General features: G+C 37.1%; 1 protein-coding gene across 4 annotated transcripts in view; it reads left to right on the forward strand.

Annotated features, from left to right (window-relative positions):
* Positions 1–16,070, forward strand: part of greb1l (GREB1 like retinoic acid receptor coactivator) — a 148,650-nt gene extending 132,580 nt beyond the window's left edge. For 3 of the 4 annotated variants that reach the window (XM_009298040.4, XM_068222368.2, XM_021466912.3), the window contains 7 exons: positions 1,777–1,981; positions 5,504–5,672; positions 5,770–5,976; positions 7,472–7,613; positions 8,805–9,005; positions 11,410–11,548; positions 13,001–16,070. In XM_009298040.4, the coding sequence (XP_009296315.1) occupies positions 1,777–1,981; positions 5,504–5,672; positions 5,770–5,976; positions 7,472–7,613; positions 8,805–9,005; positions 11,410–11,548; positions 13,001–13,164 (1,227 nt within the window). In that variant the 3' untranslated portion in view covers positions 13,165–16,070. The remainder of the gene's footprint in view (positions 1–1,776; positions 1,982–5,503; positions 5,673–5,769; positions 5,977–7,471; positions 7,614–8,804; positions 9,006–11,409; positions 11,549–13,000) is intronic. The other variant, NM_001362307.1, reaches the window with a different exon arrangement.
* The last annotated feature ends 2,352 nt before the right edge of the window (positions 16,071–18,422 follow it).

The raw sequence follows: 18,422 nt of genomic DNA on the forward strand, positions 1-18,422 counted from the left end.
GGCAGAGCGAAAGGGGAGCCTGAGCTCGGTGGATCTCAGAACTCCCCTGCTGCGGTAGTTAAGGGAACACGAGGGGTTAGATAAATGCTTGGTTGTTATGTATGTTGAATGTCTTTGGATGGTGGGAGGAAACCGGAGAACCCGGGGAAAACCCACGCGGACACGGGGAGAACATACAAACTCCTCACAGAAACACTCACCGGTCTTGTGGAACCAGGGCCGGCAGTGTTCTTGCTGTGGGGCTCGCAGTGTTAACCAGTGGGCCGTCGTGTCGCCCAGTCAGAGGTAAAGGAGGAGAAAAGGGGAGGAGGGGGGTTTCTTCCAAACGAAGATAAAGTGAACTGAAAACGGTGGTTATTTATAGTAACTTAGGGCTCGTATGATTGGAAGATATTGATTAGCAAATGCGAGACCGGCCGTGATAAATCATAAGCACGTGATTCTCTCGAAATTAGTTTATGAATAAACTTCACATAATTTGACGGCTTCAGCTATGCACATCAACGTCACCTAACTGACACTTTCAAACTACAGCATCCGACACAATGCATTATTAGCATAAACAGAATATTAAACTAACCTACTTACAGGAAAACATAAAATATTTTTTTTAAGGGTGATTATACACCTATATTCACAGTTTCACATAAATCAGCATGCCAAAAATGATTTATCTCTCTTTCTTGCTGGCATTGCTCTCTTGCTCTCTTTCTCTCTCAGAAGTAGCAGTTGATGCACACACTGCACGTAAGGGCACTGCAATACACAGCCACATCTCATAGCAAATTCAGGCTTAAGAATTAAAAATGATGCAATTTTTAACTATTTGAAATTGAATTTGGATTACATATTTTGGAATATTTGTAACGACCCTACCTTCTAAGTAAGTAATAAGACTAAAGGTTCAGAAAAAAGAACATTTAACTTGCACACTTGCATAGTCTGTTTGTTTCAAGACTTTTTTATTTTATTTTGTTTAATTTTTTACATGTTAGTCCATACATTTACAGCTACATTAATGGTTGTAAATGCAGGTAAAAAAACAAATGCATTTAAAAGTGGAAAGTAAAAAGAAAAAAGACGGAGGAAAAGAAAAAGCCAGAATAAAGTGGATAAAGAAATGAGTGACTTTGTTCATATCATTATGGCTCGTTATTGAGGTATTAAAATCATGTCGGAGGTCCATCTCTTTAGGAAAATAGTTTTTTTTTTTAAATTCGCAGTGCATTTTTTTAATTATTTTTCCTTTTGTTTTCCTTTAACTGGTTTTGTCAATATTATATATTTACTTGTGAAAAATGGTGAGGCTCATCTTGCTGCTGTCTTTATTAAGCACACTGTTAATATTGTTAACTATTTGGTTGGTTGTTTGATTATTTATTTTATTATTTTCCTTTTATTTTACAAATTTGTTGAATAGGCGATTATAGATCATTCATAATTAGATTTTTGTCTAAACTTTACTTAAACATGTTAAACATATTGAAAAAAATGCCAAACAGAAAATGTGAAAGCATAGTTTCTATATGGCATGAATGGAAAGCTTTAAGAAAACATCTAGGATCAGCTCTCTGTATCTAGAAATACGTTAAACTCAAGGACAATGCGAATAAATTTAGAGATGCATCTTGATTTACTGTAAGGAGCACCTGGAAACCTGAGCAATGCAGAAAATCCTGTGCTTGCTGAGTCATCTCTCAAGTGTTCTTACGGTATGTTTTCTTGGTTGTGTTGCACAATTTCTAAAAAAAAGTGTTGCACTGTTTGCTGATTCAGGAGTCGGGCATGATGAAAAGCCCAATATTCACCCCAACCACGGGCCGCCAGGAGCACGGCCTTCTCAACATCTACCATGCCATGGAGGGAGCCGAGCACCTGCACATCCTGGTGGTCAAACAGTATGAAATGCCACTCTATAGGAAATACTGGCCCAACCACATCCTGCTGGTGCTGCCCGCCATGTTCAACAACTCAGGAGTCGGTGAGTATTGGTGTCAATGATGAAGAGGAATGTGCATTGTGTTATTAAAGGGCCATGAAACCCCCCACTTTCGGTTCAAGTCTACCGCAAATGTTTTTCAAAAAATGCATCATAATAGACGTGGAACTCTGCGAGTAGAGGCAGGAGTGGGCATGGCCAGCAGAACAGAGTAGAAGGAAGGGAGCGAACAACTGTCGTCAGTCAGCTTACAAAATGAGAAACAAACCATGAGGAGACCCATGATTTTATAGTTTACAAAGTTAAAATGCAAAGAAATAAACAGTAATTTAATGTCCTGCTACATTTTTTATTCGTAAATTCATATACTCAGTTCAATTCAATCTCAGTTTATATCATTATAAAGATAATCGAGTTTATATAAACACTATAAATGAGGACTTCTCCCTCAAGCTCCGGGTCTGAATGCAGACTCAGTGCAGCAGGTCTCTTACCCTGCCTATTTCAACCATTAGCCCTGCTGGTAATCTGGAGGATTTAGGCGTACTCAGCAGCACGGCGATGTGTCTAAATTAGTGCTGTCAATCGATTAAAAAAAATTAACTAATTAATCGCACCTTTAAAAAAAAATTATCGCGATTAATCGTGATTAATCGCTTTTAAAATACTGAAACTTGTAATTTTGCCTATTTAAATGTAAAATTTATGTAAACGCAAGAAAAATTCAAAATATTATTGTTTAATAGAGTTTTGTTTAACTTGTAACACAGATTTCTTCATGTAAACAACATACCCACAATAAACCATCAAGATCCTGGCTTGACAGCCATATTTATTACAGAAATTAAAACACAGGCATGTTAATGATATTAAAATTTCAAAACAATCAATGCCAATAAAGAAAACCTTGATTTCCATGTTGGATTCTAAGTGGACTGCAAAAAAATGCCAAAATACAGGAATTGCAGATATGGAAAATGAAAAATTATAATAATAAACTATAGAATACAAACTGTTGCAGTCATTGTAAAGTTTTATTGCTGTGAGTTGAGAACATTAATTATAGAGTAGAAACAATTTTGCTTAATCCTCTTTTACATTCATCCAGTTGCTAAGACTAGGAGTATCCCGCAAGTACACAGAGACTCCCAAATGCCCGCAAATGAATGATAATTTCTTGCAAAAAATTTCTTGTCGTTAAATACATTGCACACCCCTCTCGCCCCTACTCAGATACGTCGTTCACTCCACCCCTGACACCCCTCAATGGGCCTGACACAGACCCACATTTATTGCATGTTGAACACACGTCCACCACAACAGGAAGTAAAAAAACCCTGAACTGCGTTAATTGCGTAAATTTTTTTTAACGCGTTAATTATTTAAAAATATTTAAATTTATTTTAATTATTTAATTTTGACAGCGCTAGTCTAAATGTGAACGAACTTAACTTTTAAAAGACAAAGTCCGTTATTCTCCAATTCTCGTACTGCTCTCTCAACAAAAATGCTTGTTGCGCACATACAGCTTTGCTGTATCAGCCCTGACAGGGTCGTGGGGAAAAGCATGCAACAAACCCAGTTGATCATGGAAACAAACACATACAACCCTTCATGATAGGCTAAATATTGTGTGCCGTGGGTCTGTGGACGCGGTCTCACTCAGTCATCAACATAGAATCTCACAGCTTGGCACTGGCAGGTCTGTCTTGCCTTCGAAAAGCATGCACAATCATGAATAATTAAGAAGCAGGCTCTTCCCATGGGATAAGAAAACTCTGCTATGAATAATGAGAAACCGACGCGTCATCACTCCACTTGTAGTTTTGAGCTATGTCACCGGTTTTGATCCCGCCCCAAAAATCATTTTAAACCCGGAAGATGAAATTAGCTGACAAAAGCTCAAAATGATCCAGTTTTACCCACAATTAAAGCTAACAGGTGCTAATATTGTCTTAACTGATGCCCTACACGCACAAATCTGTTAACATTTCAAAAAAAAGTACTCAGGGTTTTCTTGAACCTTTAAGCGATTGTTCACTCATTTGTCATCACATAGTCCTCCTCTTTACTAGTTCTAAACTTTTCTTTCTTCTGTTGCACTTAAAAAACAAGATTTTCTAAAGAATTTTTGAAACCAGCTGCCATTGACATCTATAGTACTAGAAAAAGAAAATAATGTAGGAAGTAACTTAAACAGGTTTCAAACCAGTGGAGGATGAGTAGATGATAGAATGTCTATTTTGGGGTGATCTATGCCTTTAAGAAAACATCCTATCATACAGTATGTTAATGTATGATGTATTGAATGGGGAAACATCAAATTCTCCAAAACTGTTTGCCAAGGTTACGATACATTACAAATTTGGAATCACAGATATTTCTGATCAGATTTTCTATTTTTACAGACATTTCTGAATGTTAGAATCAAACAAAATCTGCATCTTTGCTCAAGCTAATGTGCATGCACACTTCAAAGGAACGAGATCACAACACTTCATATATGGCCGTTCTTCAGGACCAGCAAAACTTGAGAATAATAGGGCCGAGGAAAAAGGAGCTGGATAGCTGAGAAGAGACTGAAGAGTGACAGAGAGAGGGAAAAAAAAAAATCTGCGTACGCTGCCACACACAGATTTTGGCATTATGGTGGACAGCGGTGACTCCCCTGGGCTCTCCGGGATGGCCCTTCCGGTGGTGAGCCCCACATCCCCTCCTCCTCCCCATGCTGGGAGACGGTAGCAAGCAGATCCTTTCCTTGCCAGCCTCAGGCCGCCCTGGCACTCTGGGCAGATGAATGGTTTCTCCCACACTCGGGTTAACTCCCGAACAATCGCACTCCCTCTCATCGGTGAGGGCAACTGGACAATGTGTCCCTCCTTCTCCCAGATTTCAGCATCCCTGTAATGAAGTTTTTGGCCACCTGGCCGCTGGAAAGAAGGTGGAGAACTGACAAGCTTTTAATACATGTTTAATTAGTAAATAAAACAAATAGATGTTTTTGGTAGAAAGGAAACTAGACTGACTAGGCAAACGGATAAAACAGGAAAAAGCTGAAATAAAGACTTCTAGAATCTTAAAGAGAGTAATTAAACAAACAAAAAGACAACTAATAATAAACTACTACAAGACTGGGACTAACGAAAATGGTTATAAAGATAAAAGCAAGACAAGATTAAAACACAAAATTAAGTAAACACTAGGAACAAACTCAATGTAGTAACAACAACAAACAGTAAATAAACAAGATAACTAGATTAACAGGCAAGACTAAACACTATGTATGGAGACGAGGCTAAGATACAGGATAAGCAAAGACAAGCTCACATGGAACGAACCAGCGAAGAAATGAGAACACACTGCACAATATATAGAACAAAGCACACGAGAGGCAGGTGAAAACAATCAGGAAACAAATGTGAGGTGACTGAAAACAAGGAGGAAAGACAAGAGGAGCACATGACTAACACTAATTAAGGCAAAGCCATGTAAGCAAGCACAGGACAAACGAGACTTTCAGTTCAGGACCATGACAGACTTAAATGAATTGAAATGCTGTTTCAGGTGCGGCTCGATTCATGATCAAAGAACTGTCCTATCACAACCTGGAGCTTGAGAGGAACCGACAAGAGGAGCAAGGCGTCAAACGGCAGGACGTGTGGCCCTTTATCGTAATGATGGATGACTCCTGCGTCCTGTGGAACGCCCAGCAGCCTGGACCAGACGGCAAAACGTATGTAACATTAGAACTGTTGAGCAAGCAAACATTTTTTTGTTCACACTAATATCTTGATTGTGTAACATGCATGGATTGTGTGTGTGTGTCTCAGCGAGGTGATGAACGTGTCTCTGAAGAGCGTCTTGCAGCACATGGAAGCCACTCCAAAGATCTCCCAGTATGCAGTTTGTGGCCTGCGCAAATGGAGCAGTAGTTTGTCTTCTCAAGCTCCCACAAGCCCTTTCTCTCGCTGTCATCTCCACGACCTCATCTTGCTGAATGTTGACCTCACACAGAACGTCCAGTATGACCTCAATCGGTGAGCGTTTGCTTTCTCTTGTTCAGTAAAAACAATATACACTATGATAAATGTAACCCTGAGGCTAAATAAAAGAAATTTGTAACATTTAAAATATATCAATTCTAACCTTCATATGCCAATATATATTTTAAAATGTATTTCAGGGTCACGAAAATACATGTTTAACTTCACAATAGAATGTGGATCGAGGTAGAACGATATTAGAACGAGATTTCTCAATGTAATTTTTTTTGCTGTATTTTTGTTGTGTATACCTTTCTTTAAAAATTTTACACATAAAAAATAATGTTACATTAATTCATGTTCTTATTAAATAATTAGGCTTTTAAATTGCTTTAAAAATCCATGATTAAAATACATATTTATGTAAGTTTATATGGATGTATGTATTATAGATATATATATTTTTTAAATTATTTATTTATTTTTATTTATTTATTTTAACATTTTTTTGTTTTTTATTTGTTTGTTTTTATTTATTTATTTTTATTTTTATATTTGTTTAATTTTATTTATTTGTATATTTGTTTTTATTTATTTATTTATTTATTTATATGTTATTATATTATATATTATATATATATAATGTTTCAACATTTGAAAATATATGTGATCCTGGATCACAAAGTCCATTGTTAACATTTTAATTTTCTGAAAAGCTGAATAAATATTTTTTTTATTTATGTCGCATAAGACCCACTTGTCCAAAATGACTGAGCACTTAGACTTTTTTTCTATTTTAATGTTTTGCTGCAATTTATTGACCTTTCTTCTATTGTTTTTGCATTGTTTGCTTTCTAGTTGTGTTGTATAATTTGTTTTTACTGGTGTAAAGCACTTTGGTCAACCTTGGTTGTAGTAAGTTGCACTATCGGTCAAAAGTTTGGGGTCAGTATGATTTTTAAATGTTTTAAAATCAGCTTCACCTGCTCATTAAGGCTGCAATTATTTAATTAAAATACAGTAGAAATTGTGAAATGTCATTGCACTATGCCATGTATGGTTATAGTAATACAAGCAACAATGTCTGTTATAGAAATAATAATAATTTCATTTCAAACTACATACAATAAGATTTACTACATGAATAATTTTTTTAACAAAAAAAATGAAAAAAACACTTTTGACTTGTAGTGTAAATAAAGGTTGATTTGTTTTTTACAAACTTAAATTTAAAAAAATAGTGTTAGATGATCCTTAATAAAATTATAATGATTGTTGATGTAAAAAAAAAAAAAATATATATATATATATATATATATATATATATATATATATATATATATATATATATATAATATATAATATGATTTATACAATATAGCTATTCCCACAAATATACCCATGCAATGTAAGTTTTGTTGTCTAAGGTTACATATTATATTTAACAGTTAGGATTAAGTAGGAAGAACAACTCTTTTTTTGAGTATGCATGTATTATTATTGTTGTTTTGAGTCTTAACAGTCTGGATGTGTGTTTTTGTACATGTAGGTTCACATGTGAAGAGGTGGACTTCAACCTGAGGGCAAACAGCAGTGGTCTTCTGCTCTGTCGCTTCAATCAATTCAGCATCATGAAGAAACACATTCCCATCGGAGGACATAAAGACTTCCTCATCAAACCCAAGCTCATGGTGAGCTTCATAGTTGCCCTTCAGTATGCTAGTTTTACATCCAAAAAAGTAAAATTACAATATATGTTGATGGTAAAACCCAGATGGTGAAGGTCACACCAACAGTACTGCATAAGCTTTAGTCCCAGGGGTGGGGTGGGTTTTATGGTTTAGACATTTTGTGATTTTTGAAATGTGTTCTGGGTTTAAACGAATTACTTATTTATTTATTTGTTTTTTAATTATTTATTTTATGTGTTATTTAATTTGGTGAATTCTTTTTTGCAACAAAAAATAAATAAATAGAGATGGTGTAATATTTGCTGTAATGCTGTGCAATGCAATGCAATGAATATCACAATAAAAATCTTTTAAAACAAAAAATATGTTGATGGTAAGTGCAGTTAGATAGTATGTTCACTAGTGGGCGCTACAGTAATGGTAATTTTTGTGCATGTTGAACATGAATTTTGTTTATATTAAAGAACTAGAACTTTAGAAATATATATATATTTTTACAATTCACAGTGCTTTTGTACATTTATACAACAATTGCTAGTATTAAATGTAAATCAATATAATGCATTACACTATATATTACTGTAATTTATAAGTTAATGTTTATATTTATAATAATAATAAATATTATTATTATATAATTGTTTATATATAATTTATATTTATATAATTACTAACTATTTACCATTTTATTTTTAATTAAATAAATTAATAATACACTTATTCAGCATTTACAATAAATATGTTTATATTTGGAATTCTATTTCAGATAAACATTTTTGAAAGATTTTTGTATGAACATGTGACCGTGAATGCTGGAGTAAACAGGGCAACAATAAACTACATTTTAAAATGTAATAAATATTTTAAAAATTATGAAAAAAGTTTTTTAGTGTAATTTGACAATTTCTTTACTGTATTTTTGGTCAAATAAATGGAGCCTTGGTTAGAAATAATTATTTAAATATTTATTTAAAAAAAGGAATTTCTTTCTAAAATATAAGACAAAATGACCACAAACATTTAGTATTTTTTATTTTTATTTTATTATTTAATTAAATTTTTTATTAATATATATCACATTCCATTTCATTTGTCACATTTCTGGAACTCTGAAAGCAGTGCTTGGTAAAGTGCAGTGTATTTGTAAAAGACAGCTCAAAAATAACCTCTTCCTCCTGTGTGTGCCTGCAGAGAATAGAGACGCCGGTGCGTGTGTGTGCGTCTCAATATGTGTGCGCTCCGGACAGTGAACAAACGTTGCTGGCTGCGCCAGCTCAGTTCCTGCTGGAGAAGTTTCTGCAGTCCTGTAGCCATCGGCTCTTTCCTCTGGCTCTCAGTAACAGTGCTAACCCTGTGTTGTCCATAGACAGCTACCTCAACCTTGGACCAGAGGTAAAAAGAAAAAAAAATACACACACACACACACACACACACACACACACACACACACACACACACACACACACACACACACACACATATATATATATATATATATATATATATATATATATATATATATATATATATATATATATATATATATATATATATATATACATACATACATACATACATACATACATACATACATATATATATATATATATATATATATATATATATATATATATATATATATGTATGTATATGTGTATATATATATATATATATATATATATATATATATATATATATATATATATATATATATATATATATATATATTAGTAATTCCTCACATTTGTTATCACAAGTTCACAAAGTTACTAAATTAAATTACTGATTTCACTAGTTGGTGCATATTATATCTGAGGTCATTATGTTAGTTAGCATCATAGACTGTAAAAGATATGGACGTAGTATTCGTGATGTCACCCATAGGTTTCTGAAGAACGCAAATGAAGCTACTAGTAGGCATGGCCAACGGTTGCCATTTGTTCGTACATTAAACAAGTGCAAAGAGGCATAGCTACAGACACCTGCTAGCATTTTGCTTTGACGTATTTGGGAAAACAATACTTCATTACCTGCAACTCATTTCTGTTTTGACTACATGTGTTTGGTTGTATACTATAGCAATAAAGTGTTTAGTTCTTTAAAAACACTGTTGTAATACATTGAGCCACTAAACCTTGTTCTTATGATACTCCTCTACCAGAGGAAAAAGCAAATTACTGCCAAACTCTTCAAATATAGCCAAGTAAGTGAACGCAAGGCCACTTATGAAATATAGGCATAACACTGTATGACAACACTTCAGATGACTGTTTTATAGCCTACAACTAATCAATCTGTCAGATTCTGGAGTGCATTACAGGTTTAAAGAAAATTATAAATGATAAATGATCTTAAATAAAGCAAATACATTTATAGAGATGGTATAAAAGTATATAATTTCACTCATCTGGGAAACAGAGTGTAGGAAATAATCCCAAAAGGCAATTGACTGTGTAAAGCCACATAAAGCAAAACAAAAACACAATGCATATGCCGAGTTCAACGGCTAATCAGCTGGAATTAGCTGAGGTGAAGTGTTGGCGACCAGAGAGACCTTGCTGTCACTCAAGTGGCCATGCCCTTGATTATGCAAATAATATAACTTAATATAAACGAAATGCATGAGTTATAAAAAATTCACCCCCTCAAAGTTCTCATGAAGGGTAATATTAGCTATATGAACCAAAATTGTTCTTTGCACCAGGCCTTCTTTGTAAACACCTTTTTTTTGCTGTAAAGTTGGCCATTTTACAGAGGGGTCAATAGAAATGTGCTTTATTATGGTGCCAAGACTAGTGGAATTTCGATGAATTGCAATTTCATTTACTTCTGTAGGCCTATTTGCTTCACAAGGGAGAGCGGGAGGTTGCCAATTGGTTAGCATGCACTGGTCATCATAATGCAACTTGCTTTGAAGTAACTGGGAATGTTTGAGACTTGCACACTGTAAAAGCCTTAGTGAACAATGAGGAAAACACAATTCACTTGAAAAGAGTCGATTAATGTCAGTCAGAACATAAAAAGACAAAATGTTTTGTGTGGCTAACTAGCTAGTATGCTAGCTAGCATACTGTATGACTGATCAAATGAATGTTCTAGACTGGTTTATAATTTGATGTTTATGACTTTTTGGATGTTAAAAGAAAAGTATTTGTTTACATTTTAAGAAATGGCGATATTAATATATACAACAGACTATTTTGTCACTTTGGATTCTGGCTAGTTTTACTGTAGAGTCCCTAAGAATCTTATGTGCCACGGATCATATGTATAATTTTTTTCATGACACAATGAATCAATGTAGGACCCATTCATTTCTGTTTTCAGAGGCTAAATAATCACAATTTCAAAGAATAGTTCCCTCAAAATCATCAATTTTTCATTCCCTAAAGGGATGGTTTTCCAAAAATGAAACTTTTGTCCTTCTCTTGTTCCAAACCTGTTTAAGTGTCTTCAATTGAAAACAAAAGAAGATATTTTGAAGAATGTTGGAAAGTAGCAGCTCTTGACTTCTATAGTATTTCTTAGTTTCTACTATGGATGTCAATGGCTGTGGCTGTTCCAACATTCTTCAAAATATCTTCTTTGGTGTTCAATAGAAGAAAGAAACTTAAACAGGATTTTAAGATGAGTAAATGATGTCCAAAGATTTAGTTTTGGGTGAACTCTCTTTAATAATGCTCCATTACTGGTAAGGAAATGACTGAAATATATTGTTGACAGGTTATATTCATATTAACATATTGGAGTAGTTGTTAAAAATGTTTGATTTGTTGCGTTTTCTTTGCTTTTGCAGGTTCAGGTGTGTTATGTGAGCTCGCGACCTCATTCGGTGAATGTAGATCATCAAGGTGTCATTTTCAGTGGCCTGCTGCTCTACTTGTGTGACTCCTTTGTCGTTTCAAGCCTTCTAAAGAAATTCAACTTCCTCAAAGGTAAGGCCAGGTCTATCTAGAACAACTATCTAGAACAAATACCTAGACAGATAAACCATCTAGATAAACTAAAGATACCTCTTCTATCTAGACACATATATTAACAAATATCTATAAATATTACATCAAATCTTACTGACCCAAAACTTGTAAATGGTCGTGAATTCTTTATTGGGGATGCACTGAATTTTTGGCTGTTGAAAGTTATCACCTGAAAATGGAATTTTTGGTTTTCGCGCAAAAGAGAGAAAAGTCTGAAAATATGAGGCGGAAAAAAGTTGATGCTGCACCACAGTGTTCAGCACGCTGGTTTCACTCTCCCTTCAGTCATAGTCACTGCACAGTGTACACTGTACAGAGCTTTGACACAGGATGTGGAAGTCACTGAGCTTTGAAACACATTCATTTCAATGCTCTATGCAAAGGCCTCTCAATTAATACACTGCCAGGACATTCCTATATAGTATACCTGTTCCAACTACTTGCAATAGTGCTACTGTTCTGTCGTAGCAACACTTGTAACATGACGCCTTTTTACTGTGAATAAAATGTGGTTATTTTATATACTTGTTTTTTTTTCATCTATACAATCTAAATTATTGAGTTATATTTAAAAAGTCTTACAAAATTATATTCATTAATTCATTCATTTTTCTTTCGGCTTAGTCAATTTATTAATATGGGGACGCCACAGCAGAATGAACCACCAACTTATCCAGCACAAGTTTTACGTATGGGATGCCCTTCCAGCTGCAACCCATCTCTGGAAAACATCCATACACACTCATTCACACTCACACACTACGGAAAATTTAGCTTACCCAATTCACCTGTACCGGATGTCTTTGGATGCTTCGAATTCCCTCACAGTCCAAAGACATGCCGTATAGGTGAATTGAATAAACTAAACTTGCCATAGTGTATGTGTTAATGTGTGTGTATGGATGTTTCCCAGTGCTGAGTTGCAGCTGGAAGGACATCTGCTGTGTAAAACATAAGCTGGACAAGTTGGTGGTTCATTCCGCTGTGTCGAACCCTGATTAATAAAGGGACTACGCCCAAAACAAAATGAATGAATGAATAAAGTTGGCGGTTCATTCAGCTGTGGTAACCCCTGATAAATAAAGGGGAATTGAATAAACGAATTAATATTACACAGTACTTGAGGTTTTTGGCCAAGTTCGTTGAGAATTGTCGGTTTTGTTTTCCTTTTGGCAAATAATTTTCATTTCAGTGCATCCCTAGTTTTTATTTATATTTATATTTTAGAACTGAAATTACATCTAACCTAAAAGAAAAATCATTGCAAATTAGGATTTGGTTGGTCTGAAATCACTCTCCACTCAGACATTAATTATTAAGTTCATTAGAACCACCAGGAAAGTAATAGCACACCCAGCTCTAGACATTTTGATCCCATAAGAAGCTTTAAATGATGATCATTTCTTGCAGGCGCCACGCTGTGTGTGATCTGTCAGGACCGGAGCTCTCTGCGTCAGACTATTGTACGTCTGGAGCTGGAGGATGAGTGGCAATTTCGCCTGCGAGATGAGTTTCAAACGGCCAACTGCAGCGAGGACCGTCCGCTCTACTTCCTCACAGGACGACATATCTAATCTCCAAATTTCCATTTACCTTTAACTCTTTACCCCCAAACACACAAGACGTTTTTCAAGCTGAAAACTCTAGAGTTTCTGCCTCTGAAGAGAATATATTAAAGGCTCATTCACACTATGAGTTACTCACAGTGGCAAAGCGACCATTCATTTCAACTGAGAGTGAGCAACCTCCGTCGGCTTGAGCAACAGTGACCGTTGGTGATCAGGCAACAAAGTTAAGAAACCTTCAGCTTTATGCAAATGAGGAGCAACTTTCTTGAGCAACAGCCAATAGAAGCACCATTAGAGCTCACATGATCTTCTCTAAGCTCGCTCAGAGGCCGGTTGTATTCTCCGTGCTATAAACCTACAAAGAGCTGCGTTTGCAGCAAATTGCCACCAAGAGCGACAGGCAGCTCCAAAGACACTGCTTGTGTGAATGAGGCATAAGACTTGAGATGCTACCTTGGATGAGGTTTGAGGATAGATACTCTGGAGTGTGTCCAAAAGAACAGATACTGTGCTGGATACAGCTGTTGTGCGTTTCAGTTTTTGTACGTTTTAGAAAAACATTGAGAACTTTTTGGTGATTTTGATTTTGTGTGTATTATCACGCAAGGACAATGCGAAGGACAGATATGTCCTTCTATATATCTCAGGGTTTTTTGTCTGAAGACAAAATGACTTACTACTGGTTTCCTTTCCTCTCCCCTGCTTCATTTACTTCTCACGCCATCCAAAAAAGACTGATGAACTCCTCAAGCCTCATTCACACTATGAGCGACTCGCAGTGGCAAAGCGACAAGCAACTTCTCATTTCAATGTAAAACTAGTGTGTCCTACACAAGCAACATCGACCCTTGGTGACCAGTTGGATAAAGTTGAGAATCGTTCAACGGAAAACAAGTGACTTCCGGCGACCTCCAACTACGCAAGTGGCATCTACCATTGGAGACCAGGTGGACAAAGTTGAGAATCGTTCAGCAGAGAACGAGTGACTTCTGGCAATCTCCATCTACGCAAGCGACATCAACCGTTGGCGACCAGGTAGACGTCGCTCAGAGGCCGGTTGTATTCGTGCTGTAGCCTTACACAGACCTGCGTTTGCAGCAGGTAACCACCCAGAGCAACAGACAGCTACAAAGTCGCTGCTAGTGTGAATGAGGCATCGCACTACAAGTGACTCGCAGAGGCAAAGCGACAAGCGAACATTCGTTTCAAAAGGAGAACGAGTGACTTTCGGCGACCTCCATCTACGCAAATGAAAGCGACCGTTAATGACCAGGTGGGCGTGCCATGCGATATGTCAAAGTTGAGAATCCTTCAACTTCATGCAAACAAAGAGCGACTTTCTTGAGCGACAGCCAATAGGAGCACCAGTGATCCTATTTCAGTTCCTTCAGAGGCCAGTTGTATTCTCCGTGCTGTTGACCCACACGGACCTGCATTTGCAGCAGGTCGCCACCCAAAGCAAAAAACAGTTACAAAGTCGCTGCTAGTGTAAACGAGGCATCACACTATGAGCGACTTTTATCTGCAAAGAAACAAGCGACTGCTCATTTCAAAGGAGAATGAGCAACTTCTTGGCAACCTCAATCTTAGCAAGCGACAGCAACCATTGACGAGCAGGTGTGCGTGTTGAGCTACTTTGTCGCTGCTAGTGTTAATGAGGCATCACGCTGGAAGCTCACACAATGGCTGGTGATACTAGGTTTGTTGCATTTCAGTAATACCAACATATGTCATAAAGGTTCCGATGTCTAAAAATCTTATAGTCTTTTATCTCGCCAAAGACATTACCTTACGCTAGCAAAACAAGTTCAGCATTTCAGTGAACCATAAAGTCAATTACTGATGTCAAAGTCTGCTATTTCCGATACAACTAATGATGTTTTTTATGATTGTAAATGTTAGATGATGCAAAGGTACTTTTATTTGAAGTAAGCATCTACTAGTCATCAGATTGCAGCTTTTTTTGAGGTAGCTGGGTACAGAGTTGCACACTGTAAATGCCTTAAGAAACTATGACATTAACATCAGAAGGGTCAATTAATTTCAGTCAAAACATTAAAGATGTTGCCTATTTTGTGTGGCTAACTAGCTAGTATGCTAGCTAGCATATATGTCTGATCAAATGAATGTTCTAGACAGATTTATCTTTTGGTGTTTATGACTTTTTGGATGTTAAAAGAAAAATCTTTGTTTACATTTTAAGAAATGGCGATATTAATATATACGACAGACTATTTTGTCACTTTGAATTCTGGCTAGTTTTACTGAAGAGTCACTTTGAACTGAATGTGTCACAGATCAGAGATGTTCTTTTATTTTTCCATGACACAATGAATCTACCTAGGACCCATTGGATTCTGTTTTTGGAGTGATTTATTTAAAAATTAGATGAATGGATCCCTTTTTTTAGGGATTGTTTTATTTATTAAACAAGCTTCTTGGGACTGATAATCATTGAAATAGGTCAAGTCCTTCAATTCATCGCCAAAACCTTTGCACACTTCCATCAAAACTAGTATGTACAGATGATGTATTAGAAATGTACGAATGTAAACAAGAAGCTGTACAAATAAATGCTTTACCAAATGGAGTGTTTAGTATGAGAGGCATCAGGTCCTGCGATGATACTGATTGTAACGATGAAGAAAGCCAAATACCCACTGGACAACCTTTAGAATGTGTCTCACTTGTAGATAATTTGATGTGCACATAAATTATGCAATTTGCTTCTCACAATCTTTGCATTTTGTTTCTGTCAGCTGTGAATATTCTCAACATATGTAGCACCAATCCATTTGAAATCGTCTACCTCATGATCTACTGGCCGACTGTGGTTCAGTGAACGTTTGATTTCAGATACATGTTCGTTTTGCAGTTGAGATGATGAATGTAATAAAGTGTTATTAACAGCCGTAAAGTGTTGGAGTGATTCTTTCAGATATCAAAAATGTAGAAAACAATTGTGAAACCTTTACTTTTGCCATCATGTGAGGGTGGCTAAGGGTGCTTGTTGTTGACGGTTCAATTTAAATGACAAAATGGAATTTCAAAATGATATTGAGTTCTTTTACTTGAATTTGATTGGCTAAGTGTTGTTTCAAGAGAGCTAACACCAGTGCTGGGGACAGTCTGTCTTCAGTAGTGGGAATTTTCTAGTAAGCTTAATTAGTCTAGGTTACATCCCAGGAAGCAAAGTATTCTGATCAAGATTTGTTATAAAAGCTGGCACAGCAGGCATTCGTTCGGCACTGGCATTAAGCATGTGGGCCAAACATGGCCCAAGTTTGGCAGAGATGGCAGCACATAGGACTTGGGATCAAATGTAGTATTTGACCCAGATGTTAAAAATGTATATGCTTGGCCTATCGTGACCCACTTTTAAAATACATAATTAAATATTTTTAAAGTAAAAATTCTACCAATCAAATTTTGCTATGTGGGATTGGTACACCAGTAGGTGGCAAGAAACTACTCAAACCATTTCTTCCTTAAGAAAATTGACCATGGTTTTATAATAGTAAGTGTGAAGTAACTTCCACGATGGGGATTTCGTTCAGAAAGCCAATCATCTGAAACAGTATGTAAACAGGCAAATGAAATGCCAATGAGTTGGCAGCTTCAGTTTGCGCAGCTGATGCTCATTGCAATCAATTTGGCAATATAAGCACAGCGTGTGCAAAACTGAGCATCCTTTTTTAGCTGAAGAAACTTTCACCTCAACAGCTAAGGGGCAATCTTTATGGCGAAGGAACATAGAGGAAGGAGGATTACTTTAGTTACTGGAGCATTCCCCTTCGTGAGGGGAACTTCAATGTTATGTGGAAAAACTTCCACTATGGGGAAATGTATGGCAAACGCCATAATGATTGAACCTTACATTCGCATCCAATGAGAGGTTATGCCAAGCAAACGAGAGCGTGAGCGTACCTGCAACACCAGAGGCGCAGTCTTCCAACCTGTTCCCTGGCGCTTACTTATCCCACTTCAACAGAAGATTTACGGATTTATATATTTTTTTGGGAGTCGCGAATGCGTCTACATAATTTCTAGGAATTTAAATATGACTGTACGTTGGGAAGCGCAATAGGGAGGATTATGTGGAGGCCACCTGCTACTCATGTGGGGAAACCTGGTGGCAGAAGAGCATCTTATATTTATAGGCATATAAATATAAGATGGTTAGCAGTGAGGGAAGACACAGTCCGCCTGTGAGGGGGGACTGCACCGTGGCTATATAAGCATTTGGGATCGCACACCAGTGGGCAGACCTACAATGTAACATGCCAGCGCCTGACTCCTCTGCTGAGTCAGATGCTGGGGGCGACGGAGAAATCTCTGCAGGGTTTGTCAAGCGGGGAACTTTACTGACAGCGTGAAATAAGCGCATGTATCTTATGTATCTTATGTATGTTAGGGAGAATGCCACAGCATTGAGCCAGGGTGAGCCACAGCTTTTTATATAAAAACTGTATATAGTTATGAAGGGGCTGGGTCTGCCTCCTCTGGGGGCAGCACTTGCAGGCTCACTACCTAGTCCTTAAACGGTGTAGTAGGAACCTTAACCACGTATCTATGCCGGGGTCTCAGAACAACGTTAGAGTAGGCCGGCCCGAATTCCAGGCACTATTCACTGACCGAAAAGGCCTCCAGTCCCCCGACACACTTAATCGATGCCAATGCAACCAGCAGAGCTCTCTTTAGGTACAGAAATCTTAAAGATACTGAGTCAAGTGGTTTAAATGGATCTCGGCGCATGATCGTGAGAACAAGGGCAAGAGCCTAAGAGGGCATAAGAGGGGGCGGGGTGGATTAATTTACCTAGCACCTCTGAGGGACCAGATAATGAGGTTATGCCTTCCCATGGTGCTGCCAGCCACTGCGTCATGGTAAGCAGAGATGGAAGCCATATAAACTTTGAGTGTGGAGGGTGACAGCCTGCACTGCAGCTTCTACTTGAAGGAAAGAAAGCACAACGCTGATCTGGCAAGTTCCGGGGTCTTCTCTGTGAGAGACGCACCCCTCAGTAAATAGACTCCACTTCAGGGCGTAGGCGCGCCTCGTCAAGGGGGTCGTAGCCTGAGTGATGGTATTGACCACCGCAGTTGTTAGGTTACCTAAATCTTCCTCGTGTCTAACAACCACACGTGGAGGTTCCAAAGATCTTGGCGAGGGTGCCAAATGGTGGCCTGTCTCTGAGAGAGTAGGTCCTCTTTCAAAGATCTGCCAGGGGAGGGCCCGGATATCCAGATATCCAGGTCAGGTTG

This window comes from Danio rerio, chromosome 2 (genome assembly GCF_049306965.1).
Source record: "Danio rerio strain Tuebingen ecotype United States chromosome 2, GRCz12tu, whole genome shotgun sequence".
Classification (NCBI taxonomy): Eukaryota; Metazoa; Chordata; class Actinopteri; order Cypriniformes; family Danionidae; genus Danio; species Danio rerio.